This window comes from Coturnix japonica, chromosome 11 (assembly GCF_001577835.2).
Source record: "Coturnix japonica isolate 7356 chromosome 11, Coturnix japonica 2.1, whole genome shotgun sequence".
In the NCBI taxonomy this organism is placed as follows: domain Eukaryota; kingdom Metazoa; phylum Chordata; class Aves; order Galliformes; family Phasianidae; genus Coturnix; species Coturnix japonica.
In genome coordinates, this window is record NC_029526.1 from 14,838,947 (window position 1) to 14,860,280 (window position 21,334).

The 21,334-nt window shown below is 44.2% G+C and overlaps 1 protein-coding gene across 5 annotated transcripts; it reads left to right on the forward strand.

Moving 5' to 3' along the window:
* Nucleotides 1–8,060: 8,060 nt before the first annotated feature.
* On the forward strand, nt 8,061–21,278 carry WFDC1 (WAP four-disulfide core domain 1). Of its 5 annotated transcripts, none has more exons than XM_032447040.1 (8): nt 8,061–8,370; nt 9,229–9,434; nt 14,766–14,961; nt 15,417–15,500; nt 17,287–17,427; nt 17,633–17,674; nt 18,148–18,222; nt 19,149–21,278. In XM_032447040.1, exons 2-7 carry the CDS (start codon nt 9,288–9,290, stop codon nt 18,204–18,206), a joined length of 669 nt encoding a protein of 222 aa, XP_032302931.1. In that variant the 5' UTR covers nt 8,061–8,370; nt 9,229–9,287; the 3' UTR covers nt 18,207–18,222; nt 19,149–21,278. The 5 variants fall into 5 exon arrangements, with proteins under 5 accessions (XP_032302931.1, XP_015729599.1, XP_015729600.1 ...); XM_015874113.2 differs by lacking the exon at nt 8,061–8,370 and adding an exon at nt 8,683–8,853; XM_015874114.2 differs by lacking the exon at nt 8,061–8,370 and adding an exon at nt 8,874–8,977.
* The last annotated feature ends 56 nt before the right edge of the window (nt 21,279–21,334 follow it).

Below are 21,334 nucleotides of genomic sequence, written 5' to 3' on the forward strand. Positions count from 1 at the left end.
TTCCTGTGTTGAACGTGCGTTCTCCATGTTTCCAGAGGCTGCTTTGTTTAATGAATCATTGCTCCAATGGATGCATTGTGCCTAATACGTTTGCTTATGCATTCCTGAGACTTTGCATTTGTCCCAGCAGCCAGTTTGGAAATTGCTGGCTGAGACTCTTACCAGTCTTGCAAAAATTCACTTGAAGGAAGTTGTTTGTATTCCCAGTTAGTATCTGTTGTAATCTCTTAGGAAATAATCACTTTCAGATCAATCAGGATAATAATGTGTTACAAGTAACCATAAACCTATGTATAGAGGAGGGGGAGCAGCATGTTTTCTTTCCAACAGAGAGGGGAAGACTGCAGGAGCTTGGCTGCTGTGCCAGGTCATGTGTGACCTGTGTGCAAGTTACGGCATTTCTGACCCAAATTCCAATGCTTTCTCATAAGTATAATGGTGCCATTCTATAGCATAGACTGCAGGAGTGGATTATTAGTCTTCACTCTCTCTTAATTTGAATAACTTCCTTCTATTGATTCAAAGTTTAAATCTTTTTTCGCTAATAGACCTTTGAAAATGGTGAGTGCTTTGTAATAATTCACAGTTATTGTATATGAGCCGGTTATTGAGATATTTAGGTTAATAACAGCAGTGTGAAAAACTGCCTGTAAGGAAATTCAAGACCACAGCTCCAAATGAGACCTGCTCTCAAGCAACAAATCCTGGGCTGCTAGTTGGGAATATCCATCTCCAGGCACATTTTAGAGTTTGCTTTGTCAGTGTTGACAAAGAGATGACTGCAGAGAAGGGAAGATGGTATTTAAGGTCCCTTCCGACCCAAACCATCATGTGATTCTATATTTTAGAGAGTCGGAGACCTTTGGTGGAGTAGGAGCAATCACTCATCCGGCTGGTAACTGTCCAATAAAGAACCATACAGAGGATGCAAATTGCTTCATAGAATAATAGAATATCCCAAATTGGAATGGACTCAAGAAGATCCTTGGGTCAATCCCATATACTCCACCCTTGGAGCCTTATGTTCAAATGCTTCAATTTGCAAAGGCTACCTTGGTCTCTGACCCCAGCCAGGAAAAAAGCTAAAGGAATGGGAACATAGATGGAGCTAGAGAGGATTTTTACAGAGCTAATGTGTTAACTGCAATTTCATCCCTTGAGACAAAGAAAGGAGGCTTCAAATTTGAGGAAGATGTATCCGGAGATGAAGAGACACAACCAACAGTTCCGTGATTACATTTCAGTAAAGAGTCTGGAAAAGTTCAGCTGTAAATGCCATAACTTTTCAGTCACAGTCTGAAACAGCTGGTTAAGTCTGCACAGAACAGTAAATCTGCCCTGCTGCACACAGCGTGTCCTGGCTTTCTTTGGCAGAAGCGCTGAGTTAATTGAGACAGAAAGTTTGTAATAACTGTAGGTTCTGCTGAACGGAGGCCCCAGGTGAAACACACTTTACAGCATTTATCTTCATTACCTGTCACGGGAAGGATCTTTGCTCTACATTTATGTACATACTCAGTAAAATTTGAATATGGAGCTTGCAAGATTCATTGCCCCCCAAAATCTCAGGGCAACCCATTGCTCCAGCACTGACTTTTGACAGTTCTGTGCATCCTCCTTGCAAAGTATCAATAGGAAGGTGGCCTTCAGCCTCAGCTGAAGACTCTGAAGGACTTCATGGAATAAGGAAAGCTTTGAATTTTCTTCTCCAAGCTACTGAGCCTCCATCTACTCTCAACTCATAAGCTTCAGTTTGCATCACTCCTTTTGGCATGAAGGAGGAAAAGTAGTAGAGTGGAAGAGGTTTTTGCTCTAGGTAGGAAAGATGAAGTTCAGAGCACCAGAATGTATGTGGACAATAAAGGGGTTGGTATTTAACCATGCTAGAAGTGATGATTAAATTAATCCAGCATTCTCCTTTTCTCAGCTCTCTGAGGGATTTATATCAAGAAAGTAACAAAGGAATGCCACAGTCTGCCAGTAATGTAATTAAAGAGTCAAGCCTCATCTGAACTTGTTCATGCCAAAGAATTGGTTGGATGTAAGCTGGGAAAAAATAAAAGTCTTCAGAGAGATATGAAGAAGTTCCTGAATTTTTTAACTGTTTGCTTCCTCCAGTCTCCTTAATGCTCTCAGGCTGAAGAAAATGCAAATGATAAAATAATTCAGCTTCATTGAGAAGACTGAGCAAAACAAAAAGTGATTTAATGGGGCTGGTTACACTCGAGAACAGCTTAATGGCTTTGGAAGAGAGGTAGACTTGGAAGGGGATCTGGAGCTCATCTCCAATCAACTGCAAATGTTTGTCCCATGCTGTGGGAATGTGCTAAAAGAATAGTGCAGATAAACCAGCTGTTCTTGTTTGGTTTGTGCCCTTCTTGAGTTGTCCTGGTAATAATTTGTCTTTTCCGCTCTTTTGCCTAAGGTACAGCATTTTCCCTTGCTTCCTATTTCAAAGCCCGACACTGGGAACTTCAGCTAAAAAGAGAGACCTTGACCTTTATAATGCCTGAATGGTGCTGGGGCTCTGGTGACCCCAAGTGAAGACAAGTCTCACAGCCTAATGCAGGGGCAGCCCCTCACCTTGACACCTGCGTCACACCGTTCACTGTAGACTGGTAAAACATTTGTGATTCCACGGACAAAATCCACCAAAGTCACAAAGTCACCAAAGCACAAAGTCCACCAAAGCCTAATAGGACTAATGTGCTTAATGGTCTCTGAGATACTTTGAGCACATTTTTCTTCTCCTCCTAATTAGATACGTATTCACAGAGGGCTTAAGCTGCCATGTCTGGAACTGGGCTGGATAAAATTATGACGACTTGCTCATTAGAAATTATTTCCATTGGAACATGTCCAGAACTGCTGCACATTGGAAATCTCTGAAAAATGAACCCTGACGAAGCCAAAACTTTGCCGAGAGGGCAAAACATGAGCATAAATCTAAGCTCAAATTCTGGCAACTATGAAGCAGCCCATCATGTACCAAGAGGCTGTAGGTAAATAGATGTGATGATGTTGCTGCATTACTCTGTGGGAGTGGAGTGGGGCAGGAGGGGAGTTATGAACAAAACAGAAACATGATGGAGATTAAATTCTATTTTTAAGTTTATTTATAATTCCATTATTATGTAACATGTGTAATTATATAACATTTCACTAGAACACTGAATGAAAACTGAACAAACCATATTGAATTCACATGGTGGATGGCTAAAGCAGCTGTCTCATGTAGAACTGGGAGTGAGCTCTCATGGGAGTTAGAGAGGTGGCCATCTTCATGCAGCTCCAAGTAATGACAGAACCCAGGTCCCTACTACAGTCAGGTTTTTAGCACTGCTTCTATTCTCTGCCTGGTGCTAATTGGGTGTTTAGAGAGTTTTTTTTGCTTTGTGCTTAGCTAACAATTTCCAGATTGTTTTGCTACAGAAATAGAGACACCCATTGCCAAAGTCCCCATTCAATATTCAAAACATTGACTTTGTAAGCAAGATGTCACCATTTCTCTTGCTGCTGTTCTCCTTAATATAAACACCACCCATCCTTCTCCACTCTCTGTCTCTGCCCTGCCCAAATAGTTTACTGCAGCTGCACAAGAGCAGAGCCTGGAAGCACAGTGAGTGTGACAGTGAATGCACGGCACCGACTGACTGCAGCTGAGGCACAGTGTGTCCAGAGTACCTTCGTGTTTCCCCTTTATGTCAGGAATGGGAAACATCATAATAAGCAACATCTGTGGAAAACGCAAGTTGCTGCCATCCTAAAAATGAGCGGCTCACCGGAGGATAATAACCTTCTCATTAAAGAGACTCTATTCAGATGAAAAGTTCTGTGCTGAGATAAAAGATGGAAAATCTCCTTGTATCTCTCCCCGTCTGCTGAGCTATTCGGAAGGAATTCAGCTGGAATACTAAACCTTTCTGTTCAGGTTCATCATGCAGAGACCTCACACAGAGACCAGAGGGGAAGAAACCCTTTCTATTATACTTCTTCCAGCACCTTCAAAAAATTAAGCTGTCTGACTGATAAAAAAGAGCCTTGCTTTGCAAGGAAATGATATGCAAGCTATGAGATACCTCCTCTTAGTTAGAGGCATGTAGATAAGAAATAAAAGGACACTCCCTGATGTTTCCTGGGTTTTCCTGCCACACCAAAGCTTGTAGGAGCTTCCTGACTGCCCAGAAGGCTTTTGGAGGGGGCTGATACCCAGACATTTGGGGGCACATTTGGGTGGCAGGGAGCAGTTAATGGAACTTTCTCACAGGGAGGTTTTGCTTCGCAGTGCTTGTTTTTCATCACTTGATTTCTGATTTTGGAGTGGCACCTAAATATATTTGCAGCCCAAGCCAAGAGAGGATTCAAAACATTGCCTGGGGAGAGTGCAGGGATGCAGTGCAGAGTCTGATCTCTGTCCAGGCACCAGGAGCTGGTAGTGAATGAGATCCAACCCACTTAGCACAGCTGTTGGACAGGAGAAAGCCTACAAGTGCCCTCAGACCAGGTGGATGATGGAAACACATGTGCTGCATTCCAGACGATCTGCTGAAGGACATAAAAGGGAACACTCCCAGATAAGTTTAGTCTGCAGTGGTTCAAAACACAGTTGTTCATCTTCAGCCAGCTTTTGATAAGGCCTTTATCAGGAGGTCAAAGGCAAGAGGGATTTTCTATAACTTATTTAACCCTTTTCCTTGGAAGAGAAGAAAAACTGTCTGCCTTCTCATAGCAAACTCCTTAAGAGCAATGGGATAATACATCAAATGTGACTCTCAGACACCAAAATCCTTGGATGTCAAGTAAGAAATGTGAAAGCAATGTAACCAGCTTCAAGTCTTAGTGTCCCTGTATGGTTGTAGAGCTGTGGTGATGCTCCCTGAGCACAGAGATTGTGGTATATGATAATGTATATATGACATCTGCCTGATTCAGTGTTTGCAGGTGCCACCGACAAGCATATTGTGTATTAAGTTGCTATTTCTGGATGTATGCAGGACACTTTTGTAATGGGAAGCTATCTGTCTCAGGGTTACAGGCAGGCAAATTTCAGACTTGCAGAGATGCAGCCCCCAAACCGAACTGCCAGGCCCTGAGCAACCATCAGGGGTCAGGGCAGGGAATCAGACACCTCCAGCCATCAAATAACCCCCGCTTCAGTGTCTCATGTAAGATCCCTATTTTCCTAATGGTGCATGTCTCTTAGCTGGACTGATTTATACGTGCTCACACGATTGCATGGTCCCTGACTCTGACTTGTGCCTTATATGTGCAAGATACTATGTGTCCCATGCTGTTCCTGATTTGAATCCCTAGAGTACAGCCCTGATGTTTTAAGCAGACAGGGTTCAGTGTTTCTTCCCCTGGGGACCCCAGCCTGGCTGATACACAAGGCACAGCAGAACACTCTGAATTTATTGTCAAATCCCTGCGAACCCTCAGAGAGACATTAATGCTCCACATCTTTCATTTCAGGATGCAGTCTGTATTCCTGGGGCATTTTGCTGAGATTTCCAGTCCGTGATTCAGCTGCTGTGGATCAGAACTATGGCTCAGAGTCCCACCCAGAGGAACTCTTCAGACTCAGCAGAGCTTTCCCCTGGCCTCCTCCCAGCAAGGTACCTTTCCCCTTCATAATGAATTCAATATTTGGATTATACGTTTTAAGACTTCCTGCTAATTTAGTTAGTGGGATGTAGCATTCAGGAGAATGCTTCTCTAATAACATTCATCTGCTTAATTTATATCTGATATGCAATAAAACAAGTTAAAAGTAGAAACACTTTTTATTGTTCCTTATAGGCCTTTCCAAATGGACTGGGGCCACATAACATTGACCTTTTTGTGAGGACTTGGGGCCAGATGCTTAAGGAGAATCACCTGCCTGTGTTCTGTAATGCTTTTGATCTTGTATTTCATCCTGTGAATTCCTGTGGGACCTCACTGGTAGCACACATCTGGCACAGACACAATGGCCAGCTCTTCCTGCTCACAGAAGGAGTAAACCCGCACTGAAAGCCCAGATTTGGTGTTTTCCCACCAAGCTGGCCTTAAAATAACCCTCTGGGTGAGGGGCAGCAGCGTCTCCAGTGTTATCTCTCAGGGATATTGTATTATTCTCACTGTTAAGCCCATCTAAACACCTGGTGTGCACCTGCAGGGGTTTGCAGTCTGGGTTTGAAGGGCACGGGGAAAGACAGAGTATGCTGAGCTTCCCTTTGCACAGGACCAGGTAATGTCAACAGTCTTGAGCCTGACTAACCCTTAGGAGGGCATTGCCCTGGGCTTTTGGCAGCAGGACCAGTGCAAGGATGGTGAGGAAGCAGCAGGCCTGTAAGCTCCACAGATAAGGAGCTGCAGCAGCCCCTGGCATGAAGGTGTGGTGATTGTGTCATGCTGAAATGAGTCACCCTGTGCTGCCAGAGCTGTGTGCTTTGAGGAAACTCTCTTTGACATAATTGTTCCTTAAAAGTCAGATCTTTCTTCTGGGAAAGGGGAAGTCTTGGCTTGGACTGACCTGCTTTGCTTTTTGGCTGGACAAAGGCATTTTTCCTGGCTGCACAAACACCCCGTGACTTTCACTCAGAACCTCCCAGAGAACATTTTTAAAAACCATTATTAATTCATCCCAATCAGGCAGCAGAAGTGATTCCAGAAGTGCCTTTATTCTCCAGACTGGATAAAACCAGCCCTTCAACACACATACATCTCCCTCAGCTCCTCCTTGCTGTAACATACAATGCTGAAGGTTTCTCAGGTCCTGGGGAGACACTCGAGTCTCAGCCACATTCCCACATCATCATCTGACTGCGGTTCTTCTGACTGCAGAATCTTCCCCATTGAAGCCTTTTGTGGAATGGAGATTTGCACAGATCCGTACGTGGAAGATGACCCTTTTCTTAGCACTGATGTATGAAGCTATCTCATTTAACATCCTTGAAGACAGTGGGAATTTTGTGTGAGGAACTACACCACAAATCTTGAAGCAGAGATAACTTGGCAATATATGTGTGTTCCCTGGACAGGTATATAGAATAAACAGTTTTATGATAAATGGCACAGCTGAGCGCTGACAACTTCCACTAGCACAAAATGTGCTCACTGCTGGGCTTACACCCAAGTTTGCACCTGGTCAGTCAGGCTGGTTGGGAGCACAGGTTTTCATTTTAATGCCTTCGCTGGGCTAATGGCTCAGCACTAACATACTACCCTATACACCTTTATACTTATGTCTTTTATTCCAGCTGTCAGGACTTGGGAAGATAGCCTTGCCAGGGACCACCAGGGAGAAAACCATCCAGAAAAGCCAAAAAACAGATTATTTCCAACTTTTCCAGCTAAAGCAGTTTTTCTTAATGCTATAAAAAATTGAATCCCTTGCCCAGTTTCCAAGACAAGATGGGAGTAGAAGTATGTGAGGAGTGGAAATGGGTGGTGGGAAGAATTCTCTGTTGTATGTGAGGGTAAAGCATTGAATCAAAAGGCTCCAGCTCAGCCTACGCTGTCTGTAACCCTTAGGATTCTGTCCATGAAGATAGGAAGTTTATTTTCAGCCAATTTTCAGCCTCAGTTTCCCCAGCTGGTATTTGGAATAATCCAATCCAGGCATTGTGTGTGGTACTTTGGGAGGTAAAGATGAAAAGTGTGATGTGTGGGAGACATACATACCACAATGCTAGCTTTGATTTTTATATGCAGATCATTTCTATCTGCTGGGATGTGTTCTTTCAAGGTGAATCCATACTTCTTCAGCATACAATCCAAAACTGTAATTCACAGGCCCTACTTTCTCCTGCATAAATGGCAAAGCTTCATATCAGCCTAAAAAAGGGCCAGTAAATGTTGTCTGTAGTAGCTATTAATCTTTAGAATTAGTTGTTCCAAGTCCAGATTGCAAGTCTATGAAATGAACAACAAAAATGAAATTAGGGAGATTTATTGTGAGCAGTTATTTCACGCTGGTTTAGGTTTCAGCAAGAGATCAGACAAGTGAAATAGCACAAAGACTAAAATTAAGTAGCAATACTGTAAGAAAAAGCCTTGTTTATTCTTCTGACCTAGCTGTGTCATTTGTCACTTTACAACACGGCAGTCATAATGCTGGTGGGAGCTCCTGGTTGTGCTCGAAAGGTGCTTCATCAAGCTGCAGATATTAACGTTGCAAGGAACAAGGGAGATTTGTTTTTAAGAAGAATTGGAGGCATCCTGTTGCATGAGACAAAGCCCTCTGAGCGATAACAAATAAAGCCACAAATAGAAGACTGATGGTACCGATATATTCCTCTGTGGATGTACTGAGCACGCCTTTCAGTAGCTGGTGGGAGCTCCTGATCTCAGCTGACATTTACGTGTGTACTTGTATCTACGGACCAGGTACCCTGTTCTGCTCTTTGGCACCTGCTTTTGTCCCTGCCCCAGGCATGATGCTTTCAGCCTGATTCCATAGGGTTGTCTCTGTCCTTTGGACACTCAGGCACCTCAATGTCCATATATGTGTCTCACACCCCACGACCAGGCTGGCTGTCCTTCCCATGGTCAGGCATGGGCTGACTCATGGCCCCTTCCTCACTTTCCATGTGGTCATTTCTAAAGCGCCTTCCTTCCCTCTTCCCCACCCATGCACATGGATTTATTTTTACCCATTGACCGCATCTTCCTCTTCTTCAAAATCATTTGTGGAAAGCTAACGTCAACTTGGTTTAATTAAAGCCTCTGCATGTTTATCATGTCTTTAAGTCATTTCCTTCAAGCAGCCTTTATACGAAGTTCTCACTTTGTCAAAACACGATCCAAAACCACAGCTCGGGGCACAGTGGGAAACGCACAAAGGGAGAGCTGAGTAGTGGGGAAGTTTGGGTGAGCTGTTTGCTGTGAGCCCACCCCTCCAAGACCTTTATTTCCCCCTGCGGCAGCTGTCATCTGATCCCACGCTTTGGCTTTGAATGGGGCTCTCTGAGGATGCCAGATGTTGGGAACAAAGGTCTAAAAATAATCTTTCCAAGTAATCTTCCCATCTATCATTCAAGAAGAGCATATGCTTTGTGTGAACATGTGAGCTGAGAACCTGATCTAACTTTGCGGAAAGAAGTTCAACAGCAGCTCCTGGCTTCTGCTTGCGGGCTCCTTTTTATTTCACCCCCCCCTTTCCCTTCCCAGAAGCTGTGCAGCACAGAGCAATCCAGCAAGCAGCCCTCACGCTCCCTCCCTCTCCTCTCCCTCTCTCCTTGCCAGTGCTCTGAATCGCCGGATCCTGGGAAGCCGGGCTCCCTACTTGATCTCTCATTGGGAAAATGGATTCCAGGATGCTGTCAGACCTGCATTTCTGTAAGAAGATCTTCGTTGCTGCTTTGTGTGTCTTAGTTCTGCTGGCAGACTCGGGCTGTGCAAGGAATCTCTGGAAACGGGCTCTGCATCTGAAAATGACAGAGAAATACGATGTGAGTAGGCTGCGGTGGGGCGGTCTGGGGGGGCTGGGTGTCCTCACCATGAGATGGAAGTTTTCTTTACGTGTGTGTTTTAGAATAAGGAGCATTTGAATCCACACCCCATCTCTTTATAAAAGGGCTGCATGAAGTTTCCCAAGCTGTACGAAACTTTTGCCACCTAGCTGCTGTGATAGGAAACTTGTGCAGCGTGCTGGAAACACATCGGTGCTGTGGTCAGCACTGCTTTTCCTAGAAACATCATAGGGCAGCAAGGGGTGGAATGGAGAATGCAAAATTGACGTGCTTGGGAACAGGTTTAGTGCGAAGCGGATAACATCATTGGGTTCAGAAAGGTTCTTCAGCTGCCTTTTGGGGTAACTGTGGGGAAATATCTCCAACTGGAGCACCTCAGTGCTTGCCCAGTGTGTCAGAGGGGAACACAAGCTTTGTGTGACTCACCAATGGGGGACTGAGCACAACCACCACCTCTTCCAAATCTGCCATGGAGTGGTAGTGCTGGAATTGAAACTGGAGCAGCAACAGGTTACTGTGAATAGATGAAATAAGTGTGCTGAGTCTAATTGTGCTGTGTGTGAGCCAAACAACTGCAAGAGGTGGCTGTGGCAGAAAGGAAAAAACCAATAAGCTGATTTGCTATCTGACCTTCAGGACCTGCTGCTTAAAAAGAAACAAAAAGAAAAGAAAAAATAACTTGAAAACCTGACTTAATCCCTTGGAAGCCAATGCTGACTCAAGGCTTCTGCCACTCGAATGGCATGGGGACATGTCCCAGTCTGTCTGTGTTCTCATGCTCACACTTAATGGTGTTTTACAGCCATTGCGGGTGCATTAATGACTCCTTATATCACAGGAGGCTCCTCCACCTGCCTTCTATAGCCACACACAGCAGCTGTGTGTTTAGAGTGGATGTTTTTTGGCCCATTAAATCTGGAGCGATGTCTGGGAATAAGTACCTTTAGTCCGTGTGACTGCTGGCTCAGAAGTGAGATGTGCATCATCTGCCCACGTTGGGTGAAATGAAATACAGCACTTTCCTCAAAATTTTAGGGGAAAATTGTGCTAACATTTTAAAGGTACCCCATTATTTTCCAGCCAGAACTTAGATTCACTGCAGCTTCCCTCGGGATGGAGTGTCTGGTCTGCAGTTTAACCAGAAAATGATGAAGCAAAAAGCTGTGTTTCATCCCAAACTGCTCATAGGAAATCATATTTATTCGTATGTCCCTCTGTCGTGTTTCAACGTGAAGCTCAAATTCAGTAGGATCACAGTGTCAGTGACCCAGAGAAACGGGACAGGAACAGAACATGTATTTACATGTTGATCTTCAGATAACGTGCTGTGTAGAGGCTCAGAGCCTGCTTCCCTGAGGATATATCCTCCTCTTTCAATCCTTGCTTCTTCAAAGGGCTGTTTTTTCTGGCAGCCATGTATCCAGGTGCTACTGATCTGGCAAGCTTGCTAGAATGGCTCATATTGACAGAAACGTTTTATCTAGGGAAAACAGCAAATGCCTTTCTGCTTCCTTCTCCTTTTAAGGAGGAAGGCTGTCTTCCCTCCATCCTTCTCTCCACTAAGAGCCTCTTTTGGCAGCCCTGGTGCATCTGAGAGATCCTTTCTTTTCTACCAAATGCTCCGTGTTCCCTATAGTTAGGACAGCAGAGGCTGCGGGTGGAACAGCTGATTGTGAGTGACTGTAGGGGGGTAATAGATGGAGACACTCAGGGGGACATGGGCAAGGGCTGAAGGAGAGGAAGGAGGAGGTGAGAGGAAGCGGTGCTTGAATCCATGTGGTTTAATGGGCATGGTGGTGATGGGTCAGTGGTTGAACTTGATCTTAGTTGTCTTTTCCAACCTTAATCATTCTGATTCCATGAAAACATCCAAGTCCTCAGCAGGAGGAGTGTGTTCACTGAACCAATGGATGCAGAACAACGAGCTGGTGTTGTGGTCAGTAACTGGCTTGGAGTTGTTCATTATGGGCCCTGAGGAAGGGTTTACTTGGAGACAAGGAGTTAGGTGGGGATGGAGACAGGGGATAGAGGAGAGGGAATGCAATAGGAAGGAAAAATGGTAGTCAGAATGAGATGGAGGAGTTGGGCTTCCAACTTCTAGCAAACCTATCTATTTTATACCCAGAGGGGCCTCACTAAGCACAGTGATTTGGGGTTCTATCGCCAAACTCTGGGGAATGCTCTTGGAAGGCAGAAGGGAGCTAACTGGGAATGTGCTTTACTTTGTTACCAAGACACCCACATACCTACTGGGAAAACCTGGGGCAGTCTTGAATTTATTCCAGTGTCAGCTACATCAAACATCATAGGAAAAAATCCAGCTTGTAATCTTGTAAGGATTTCCATTAATGAGAGATTCCTTGCAGCTGCTATAATGTTCCTCCAACAATTTGCTTACCCTCCAGCTAGCCATCACACATCTGCATGGAGATAGGCTCTTTGTCTACCAGCTTAGCATACTTATCCTGTGCCTAGGAGCCCAGGGTCCAGTTTCAGGTGCACATAACAGAAGAGATGTGGGATTTTTTGGAGACAGGCTGCATCTCACAGGCACTATTGAAGATACAGGTTGAAAGTGAGTGGTTGCATTCAGATTTTTCCTGATCATCTGTGCTGACTTCCAGTATTCTTAGCTGAACCCTGAACTTTTCTCCTTACCTTCTGTCTGTACAGCTCTAACGCAGATCTTCCCATAAAGAAGATTTAATGGGAAGCATTAATGGGAAACACCATAGGAAACAATTTGCCTCCTGAATGGAAAACTGTTCCTTAAAGGAGAAATTTTGACAGTTGTCACAATCTGTAAAAATGATAAATCCAAGCTGTGCTGCAAGCCAAACTTGGGGGCTTAGGAGAGCTTTTAAAGAGACCCTGCAGCCCTACCTGGAGCCGTCTGCAGCCGGGTGTTTTGTGAATGAGGGAATCCTGTTTCCCACTGAGAGTTTAGCAGGCACAAACCGATGGCAATAGTTTCATTAGACCAAGTCCATGAAAATAATTTATTGGCCACGAGGTTTAGAAAGGGAGGGATTAAGAGCAGTAGCACATCAGGGGAAATGGGCAGCAGGGTCATAAGTACAAAGGAATTTGGCTGAAACTTTCTCATTGTTCCCCTGTGGAAATCTCATTCATTAAGCTGACTATTCATTGTGATTTTGGCTTCTTGGTTTCTGAATCATTTGTAAAGCCACTGTGGTTTTTTTTCTTCCATGTACCCATTATTTGCCAGTATTATTTTGATCGCTGCATCTGAGCCTGCAGCCGACATTTCAGTAATAGAATGGTAAGCTGTGACCTTTTGGGATGCATGCACCCTCAGATGGGGAGACCTATGAAATGTTTGGAACTGCAGAGCTTTACTGTTAAATGCTCTCTTATATCCTCTGGGGGGCAATTTCTTACTCACTGTGTGTAAGCAATAAAGGCAAAAACAGAAGGAAAAACATGTATTGGCAGCGGGAGCTGGCTGACAGCGGGCACAGGGAAGGAGTCCATGATTTATGGAAACATTAGCAGTTCTCTGTCTCTCACATGCAGACTCACACACATTATCTAACCAGGTATAGATGTAACCAGGATATGGATTTTCCTTCTGTACACCTGCTTCCATAAATTAAAACTTCTATTCATCCCGACTCTGCTCTGTACTTGTGCGTTTCCTGACTCAATCACTGCAAAGCAGGCAGCTGAGAAATGTGCTGCTCTCCGTTTCCCCCTAGCTATCACCCAAAGAAATGAGATCAGCTCCGATGGTAAAGCAGCCACCTTAGCGATAAAGTTATACCCTACATGCAATACATAGCAGAGCACACAAGTAAAACTTCTCACACTGTTAGCAGAAATAATATGCATCGTTCTTTCTGTTGGTGCTGAGCACAGAGCTGTGGGGCTGCAGTCAGTCCCTGGGGCAGCGGGTCCCTTTAGAGATGCATCAAGGAATGCAGAAGTTTTGAAGTCAATCCAATGAGATGCGAGTGACAGTCGATGTTTATTCCTCCGAGCTCTACATCATACCGGATGTATTCAGCCTACCAAGGGAGTGTGGATGTGGGATGAGTGCAGGCTCCCTCCTGGACATATTTTTGGGCAGTACATGTGATGACATGCTGTTTTGCAGAAGCACGCATGCTCCACAGAAGCCATTCAGAGCTTTCAGCAGTTGGAATGCAGAATAGCTAAAGGAAGGTATTAGTCTCACCCCAGATTTCTCCACTGCCTGGTGGTGAAATTTTCAGGGGACTCCCTCGAGGACAGTTGCACCACATTGTTTCTTGGAATAACAGCCCCAATGGTTCATCACTGATTTCAAAACACAAGGGTGATGGGGACCAGTGCAAACAGAGCTCTTAAACTGGGTGAGCGGGTGGCAGCTCTCTGTTCTTCCTTTTGCTAGACCTTGGTCTCTGTTAAAAGGGCAAATCCAGAACTTGTCTTCTGATTTGATTTGAGCTTATTAGTGTGCGTTAATAGATCTGATTTTTGCCCTTTATGAGCACTGTGTGATGCTCTGGAGAGCTAAGCTCAAGCTCAGCGGTTTAACCAAGGGTGAGAAAAGAATGGGCTTGGCTGATTCACTTCTGACAGGGGGAGCTGGCTTCTTGCTAACTGCCATCAGCACAGATAATATCTGAATGCTGCCTCTTACAAATGTTCCTGGTAAAATCCTCTGCCTGTTAATCCTCTTTACATCTCCCTGTCCCTTCTGTGTGCAGTGAGCAGTAGGGCTCCTCCCTGCTGTAGCTCAGCACAGCCTCATTTGCTTTGTGATGAACTGCCATCACCCCCACAGATCCCAGCCACATCACCTCTGGTTTTAAGCATGGTTTCCAATTTAACAACTTGAGACCCCACAGAGGACAGGCCTGAAAGACTTTGAACCTCTTTCTTCTGTGTTCTGGTCCAGAAGGATGGGACAAGGGGAGAAGGAGCCTATCTGGGAGCCAAGCACTACCTGGACATTAGCTCCAGGTTCCTTTGGGGATGTAATCTCATAACAAAGCAATGTCATCATTTCAACTGCTTTACCAGAGCAGCATTTTGGGATGCTTGTCATGGTGATGCCCACTTTTAAGGGTTTTTACATCCTCACTGCCATTGCAGTCAGCTTAATTACTAATGAACTCCACACAGCAGTCTGATGGTTTGGTGTTTCCAAAGAAATATGCTGATTTGGTCATAATAGAACAGTTACTTTTCCTGCCTAGAAAGTACCTGAGACCCACACTGAAAATCCTTCTTCTGTTTCAACTGATGGGATGTTTGGTATCCGCCTTATGCCAAACCTTTGTTTCCTTTTCTTTTCTTTGCAAGGATTATGAGTACCCTCTTCATTCTCACAGTGCCCACTACCAGAAGAACGACCGCTGCCCACCGCCACCCCAGACCCTGCCAGACAGAGCCTGCGAGGTGCCCAGTTGCCGCTCCGACTCCGAGTGTGAGAGGCACAAGCGCTGCTGCTACAATGGCTGCATCTACGCCTGCCTGGAGTCTGTGCAGCCACCACCAGGTACTGCCAGTCAAGTGTGGCAGAAAGGAACGTGTACAAATTCTGGTGGGCATCCCCAAGCATCACAGGCTGCCAGTTTGAAGTGTGCTTTGTGTGGGAGTCAAGGATAAACCTTTGGTTCCACACTTCTGATTCCTTGGAGATGAATTAGGGATGACTGTTGAATTAAAAATGAGCTAAGATCAACCAGCTGGTGCTGCACAATGTCCACCAGTGCAAATGAATCCAGTTCTTTTCCTGGGATGATATATTCAAAAGATTTTTAAAATATAATCTCAATCTGAATTAGTGCACATAGAAGCCAGGCTCGTCTGTTCCATGCAGTGGGAATGGAGGATCCATTCAGATGTGTCCTTTAGGATCCCAGCAGCCTCATCACAAATATCAGAATAGCTGTGATATTTTCCATAGCAGTGTGCCTGCCTTGACTCTTTGTTTTCTTGTTTCTTTTACAGTTTTGGACTGGTTGGTTCAGCCCAAACCCCGCTGGCTGGGAGGAAACGGGTGGCTTTTGGATGGCCCAGAGGAAGTCTTACAAGGTACAGAGCATTTCACTGTCTTCTCCATGAGACGAGTGATTATGCAAAAGGCAGTAAATAATATATTTGTCACAGAGTTTGCCAGTGCTGTTGACATGCTGGGGCTGCTGGTATTTGTCTAGGGTTTCTGTTTAAATAGCACTGTGTTGTGCAGGGAAATACTTTTTGGTGCAGTAAATCAGTTGCTTTTTATGGGTTTGGCCGAAAATCCTGTGCTAGCAGAGCCTGATCAGATCTGCCCTTCCAAAACCAAGTGCAGCACACAGGGGAGACCTCGGAGGCAGCAGAGCACTAGGAGTATTCCTTGGAATGGGATTTTTATCCATTGCTGAAATAAATAGAAAAAAATATGTAACTTTTTATGGGGGGAGGAGAAATCTGTTGGCATACACAGATTTTTCCACCAGCTTCCCGATGAACTGTGGGCAGAAATGGGTTAGGAGATGCCATAGCCTGCAGTGGCCTCCTCACACTGCTGCCCTAGGATGGGGGCTCAACCCCAGCTCTTGTGTCAAGGGAATGCATTAAAGAAGAGCCTTGGCAAAGTGCTGCAGAGCTGAGTGAGGCTGATGTTGCTGGGAGCATCAAAGCACGGGGACTGCTAATGAGATTGGGCTTCTCAGTTAGTGCCACAGAGGAAGGACTTCTTTTAATTACCCTTTTCAAATATGAAACATATTTCAAAATGAAGCAATGAGACAGTAGGGAGACAGGAAGTTTTCTTCTATGAGGCATCTTGAAATGTATGGATGCCTGAAGTTCTCAGTTTCATGATGGAAAGGCTGTTCTGGCTTTTGATCAGCTTTAGTCAGACTCAGATAGTGCCAGTAAATTACCCTCTTTGCTCCTACACAGATGGTATCAGACTCACCAAACCTTGATTTTCATCCATTATGGAAACACCCAGTTCTTCAAGAGAAAATTATGCCTCCAGCTTGTTGGAGTTGCACTGCTGGAAATAAGATAAAAAAGGTCTCTCCTCAGCCATCCTCATCACGCTTGTATTATTTGTTCTTATTTTATCACCTTATCCCAGCTCGAGGGAGTAATTAGTGAAGTAAGACCCATCAGTCATGGCATGGGAATTACATCAGAGGTTCTTAAAACTAAAACTCTGGCAGATGAGAGGGTGGAATGTCCTGGCATAACTTGTACACTTGATGTATGCAGACACAGCCTGTGAGGCCTGCTTTACTTTCTTATTCTGCTTCACACTTGCTGGATATCCAGGGTCAAGGTGTTTGAAGCATCTGTTGGTGGTGCTGCCTTACTCTACAATGAGGCACATCTGAGGTTCAGATTCATCAGTACCGTACTAGGTGTGAGCAAAACACAAAGCAGCAAACTGCCAGCTTCCTGCTCGTGTTTCCCCATATTCCTCACCCAGCCTGAAACACTGGAACAGAGGAATGGCTGCTAGGAGGCAAGAGCAGCAAGGTGAGACCACCCACAATAGACCATCAATGGTGGTTTATTTTCACTGCTGTCCAGCACAGACTCCACACAACACACTGTGGGTAGGGTGGTCATACCAATAGTTGGGCTGGTCTGCACCTCCCATGTCAAGTTGGACACATCAGGTTTTGTGTAAGGTGTGAACTTGATCTTCCACCGTGTCAGACGTCCTTGGAGGTGTTAGCTCCTTTATAGCCTTCCTTGGGAAGTAGTCTGAAGCACTCTTGGGAAGCATCCTGCCTGTGAGAAGGCACAGAAGAAAGCGGCTGTGCTGTCCCATTTTGTTTTTGTGATAAAGCCACAGTTTATGACCTTCAGGCTTCTTTTGCAGCTGAGGCCTGCAGCACCACTGAGGATGGAGATGAGCCTCTGCATTGCCCCACAGGGTATGAGTGCCATATCATCAACCCTGGCAACACAGCTGAAGGAATCCCTAACAGGGGCCAGTGCATCAAGCTCCGTGGAAATCCAGGTCAGTTGACTGGAAACCTTCATTCCTTTCTTCTGTCAAGCAGACACCAGTAAGATAGGGGCGTTGGGCTTTGGTTTTATTATTTCATATCTTTTTTCTTTATTAACCTCCCTAATATAATGTATAGATGTATGGTTCTTAAACACTGACTAGTTCTAGGACAAGGGCTGGCTGATACGTTGTCATTATGTACCTTCTTTTTCAGATGGACGCAACCTGAGGCATAAATATTACAAGGAGTATTTAGGTAAGCAATTGGCATGAAACGTTTGCTGTTGTTAAGCCTTATAGATATTGCATTGTTTACAGTGAATTTGCTGCTTATGAAATGAAGGCCTGCAAATAGCAAAAAGATATTCTTTAATCTCAAGGTCCCGTACCTTGGTCTAAAAGGTTTTGTCTTCAGATCTGCATTGCCTTGACTGTGGGACTCTTGGGAACCAGTATTGCCAGCTGTGACACACTATTGAATGACACAGCCTTCTGCCAGGTGTTCCCACCCAAGGGGTGAGAAACACCCAATCCTGCAACCTTTTGTTATCTGAAAGTACATCTTTGGAGCTTTGCTCATGGCTCTGGATTCATTGCAGTTGGATACAGAACTCAGTCAAAAACAGTCTTTTTTCCAAGAAAGTTAGCTTTTGTTTTGTTTTTTTTTTAATCTTTATTTTTTGCTTCAGACTAATCTGCAATCTGACCTTCCTGAGTTTTGTTTTACAGGCAGCAATTCCAACAATGTGGTCGGCTATGTGAAAAACCAGCAGAAGCATTTGGGTTAATCAAAAGTGTGCCTGGGTAAGTGTGCTGTGAGAAAAGGGAGAGCTGGGTGGAAATAGTTGGTTCTTGGTAAGCACTTATTTAAAGAAAACGTTGCTTGAGGCTGAAATTGCCTCTCATCACAAGACCAATGTAAGGAAAGCACCTTCATCCTTTGCACAGACGCATACCTTATACCTCAGGCTCTAAGAATAGAGCTCAAACACTTCTGCAGACAAACAGATGGTGCTGTTGAATTGACCTGAGAACCTGAGGCGTTGTGGAGAGAGCTCTGCAAAATGATCATGGAGAAGTTAATGTCTTTCCCAACTTCTACTCTCATTTTTTCTTCTGATTCCACAAGATGTACATTATTTTTTTGAGAAACCCCTGGCTTTCAAGGCATTTAGAGGATGGGGTGATCTTTAGGGTGAAAAGTGCTGCAAAAACTTGTGAGGTTTAAGACCTCAAACTTTTTCTTTAGGGGCTTCACGTAATATAGGTATGACTGATGCTGCAAGACCCAGTAAAAGCTTTATTCCAGGTGGAGTGTAGTAAGGGTCAGTCTTGCAAATACTTACGTATGTGGATGTCTTAATGAAGTAACTTTATGTGCATGAACAGTTGTCCTCAACAGTGTGACCAATTCAGACAAATGAACTCGTGTCTGGACAGACCGAAGCCAGCTGAAAGTGCTCCATTACTTTTATCAGCCTTTGAATTGGGCAAGACTGAAAATATTTATTATACCAATGATTCTGTTCCAAGTCAGTATTCTTAACACTGTTAACTTCGCTTTAAAACTAAGTTGAGTTTAATGGGCAGTTATGAGAACAAAGCAGCTAATTGTGTCTTTCTTGTGCCTACGTCAGGATGACTATTAAGATTCTTTGGCTACAAAAGGACAAGTTCTATACAAACATCCTCATAAGGATAAATATTTTAATTCCTTTTTTGTTTTCAAGGAATGATTTACTCAACAGTTATGTTTTGGAAGAATTCTAGTCCCAAATCTCCATGAGGCCATCTCCAGCATTACCCTGATCCCTGCCCATCAATGACATTGATTTTCAAGAAACAGGATGAATCTAGATTTTAAGCCTGTCAGCATGGGAAGGAATGTGATCCCTGAAAGAAACCACACTGTTTATGAACTGCCTTTCCACTGAAGAAATGTAAATATCAAGAAGAGAACACAGAACACCTGCAAACCACAATGCCCTTCTCAGGCTGCTGGCACACAGCCTGCTCTCTACGTGTGTCTTAGGTCACCAATTCAGGTTTCACTACCAACACAACTTATTAGTATAAAAATATTAAGTAGCATGACAATAATCAAGACAAAGACTAAAGGAGCTCTCTGCATCAAGTCCAATCCCTGCGCATCTACTATACATCAGTCTTCTCATGAGCATCAAGAAACCTGCAGGTTTCCTCTTTTCCTATTTATAGCTGAAATGTTAAGGATGTGGGGAGGCAGGAAAAAAACTGTTGTTATTTAATATTTTTTCAAGTTACTTTCCTTAAGCTTCTCAGTCTGGTGAATTGTAGGCTGTGAGCTAATGGATAGATTTCTTACAGCAATATCTAAGCTGTTAGAGACACACATGCCAACCTTTTAAAGTTGTAGTTTTTAGCCATCTGAGTTAATACTCCCAAATAATGTATCCGTCCTTTTGTATCCTCAAAACCTCAGCAGTGGGGCAGTAGTCTGGATTATTTGTGCACATCTCAGTAAAGCAAAGTCAGGATACATCCGTGTGTTCAAAAGGATTGTCTGGCAGATGGGCTGCTGCTCTCTGCAAGTCCTGTACCTTTATGTCAAATCCATAAGTCCTTAGGGTCATATTGTTTGTGTTTTGGCCTTACAGCTTTGTGTAGCTGTTTAGCACTATGAAATGGAAAACACATTTTCTGTGAATGTTTTCCATTTCTACGGATGCTCCTAAAGGGATCATAGCATTTAATTCTGACAAATCAGTCAAAATTGGTAGGCAAAGGAAGGTATTTTGGCTCCCTAGCTTAGTATGTGTCCCCATCTGCATGCATAAAATTAGCATTTGGATATGCAGGATAGTAACGGTGTTTATAAATCCCCAATTCACAAATACAAGTGCTTGCTTCCTCCCACAAACTGTGAGATTTTTTCCATTCACAGAATAGTTTGAGCCGAAGCTCAGATGCTTATAAAACACTTGATACTTTGCATATGACATTTGCAGCTGGAGAGTTGAAAGTTTCCAAACTGCTCTTCGTTTCCTTTTGTAAACAGACACGTTCCTCGGTGCTTTATGGAGCAAAAGAACAGATGAAAGGCTCCACGCTTTCCTAAATCTCTTCATTTCTCAAATTGCCTTCCATTCCTTTGCTCCAAGATGTAGCTATTAAATGCAACACCACAGTCAGACAGATCTATTTCTATAATTTTATCCAAGAATGTACCTAATTATAGTGGATGCATTCACTGCAACGGTTGCTATTCTTTAGCAGGAAAAAGCACGTACCTGACCACGTCACTGGATGAGTTGGTAAAGATACTTTTTCCAATTGCAAAGCTTTCCTAATGAACTTCTGTTTACTGGATGTTATCAAAGACATCATCCTCCCTCCTGGTGCTATTGTGTTTGCTTCTTCAAGTTGATTCTTTCCAAGTTATCAGTTGTCAGACATGGCAACAGAAGCTCCAGAAGCAGCTTGTAGAAATGCTGTGTTTTCAACAGCTCTGTCCATAGCGTGTTGGAAAGGAAGCACACACCGAATGGGTTGTCTTCATCTCTCCAAAGACAAATGGCTTAGCAACAGTTTCCTGAAGTGCAAATAGCAAATGTAGGTTGTTTTCCTTGTCCCCATGTACACCTTGAAGCATGTTTGGTGCTACGATCAACTTCACGAGTATCACTGTGTGCTGGCACGGCCTGCAGCCTGTTGGATCCTCACACATCACCACTGACATTGCTGGAGCTGCTCTGCCCCGTGGGAGCTGAGGACCAGCAGCAGAGTTGGATGGACCCTTCCCCATCCATACATCCTATGCTTGATGGGGGCAGGTTCTGCCACTTTGGTGCTCAATAAAAACGTAACCAGGATCTTTTCCAGCTCTGCCTAGTTTTGGTTGTGTGTTCTTGACAGGTGCTTGGCTTTCATTGCTTAA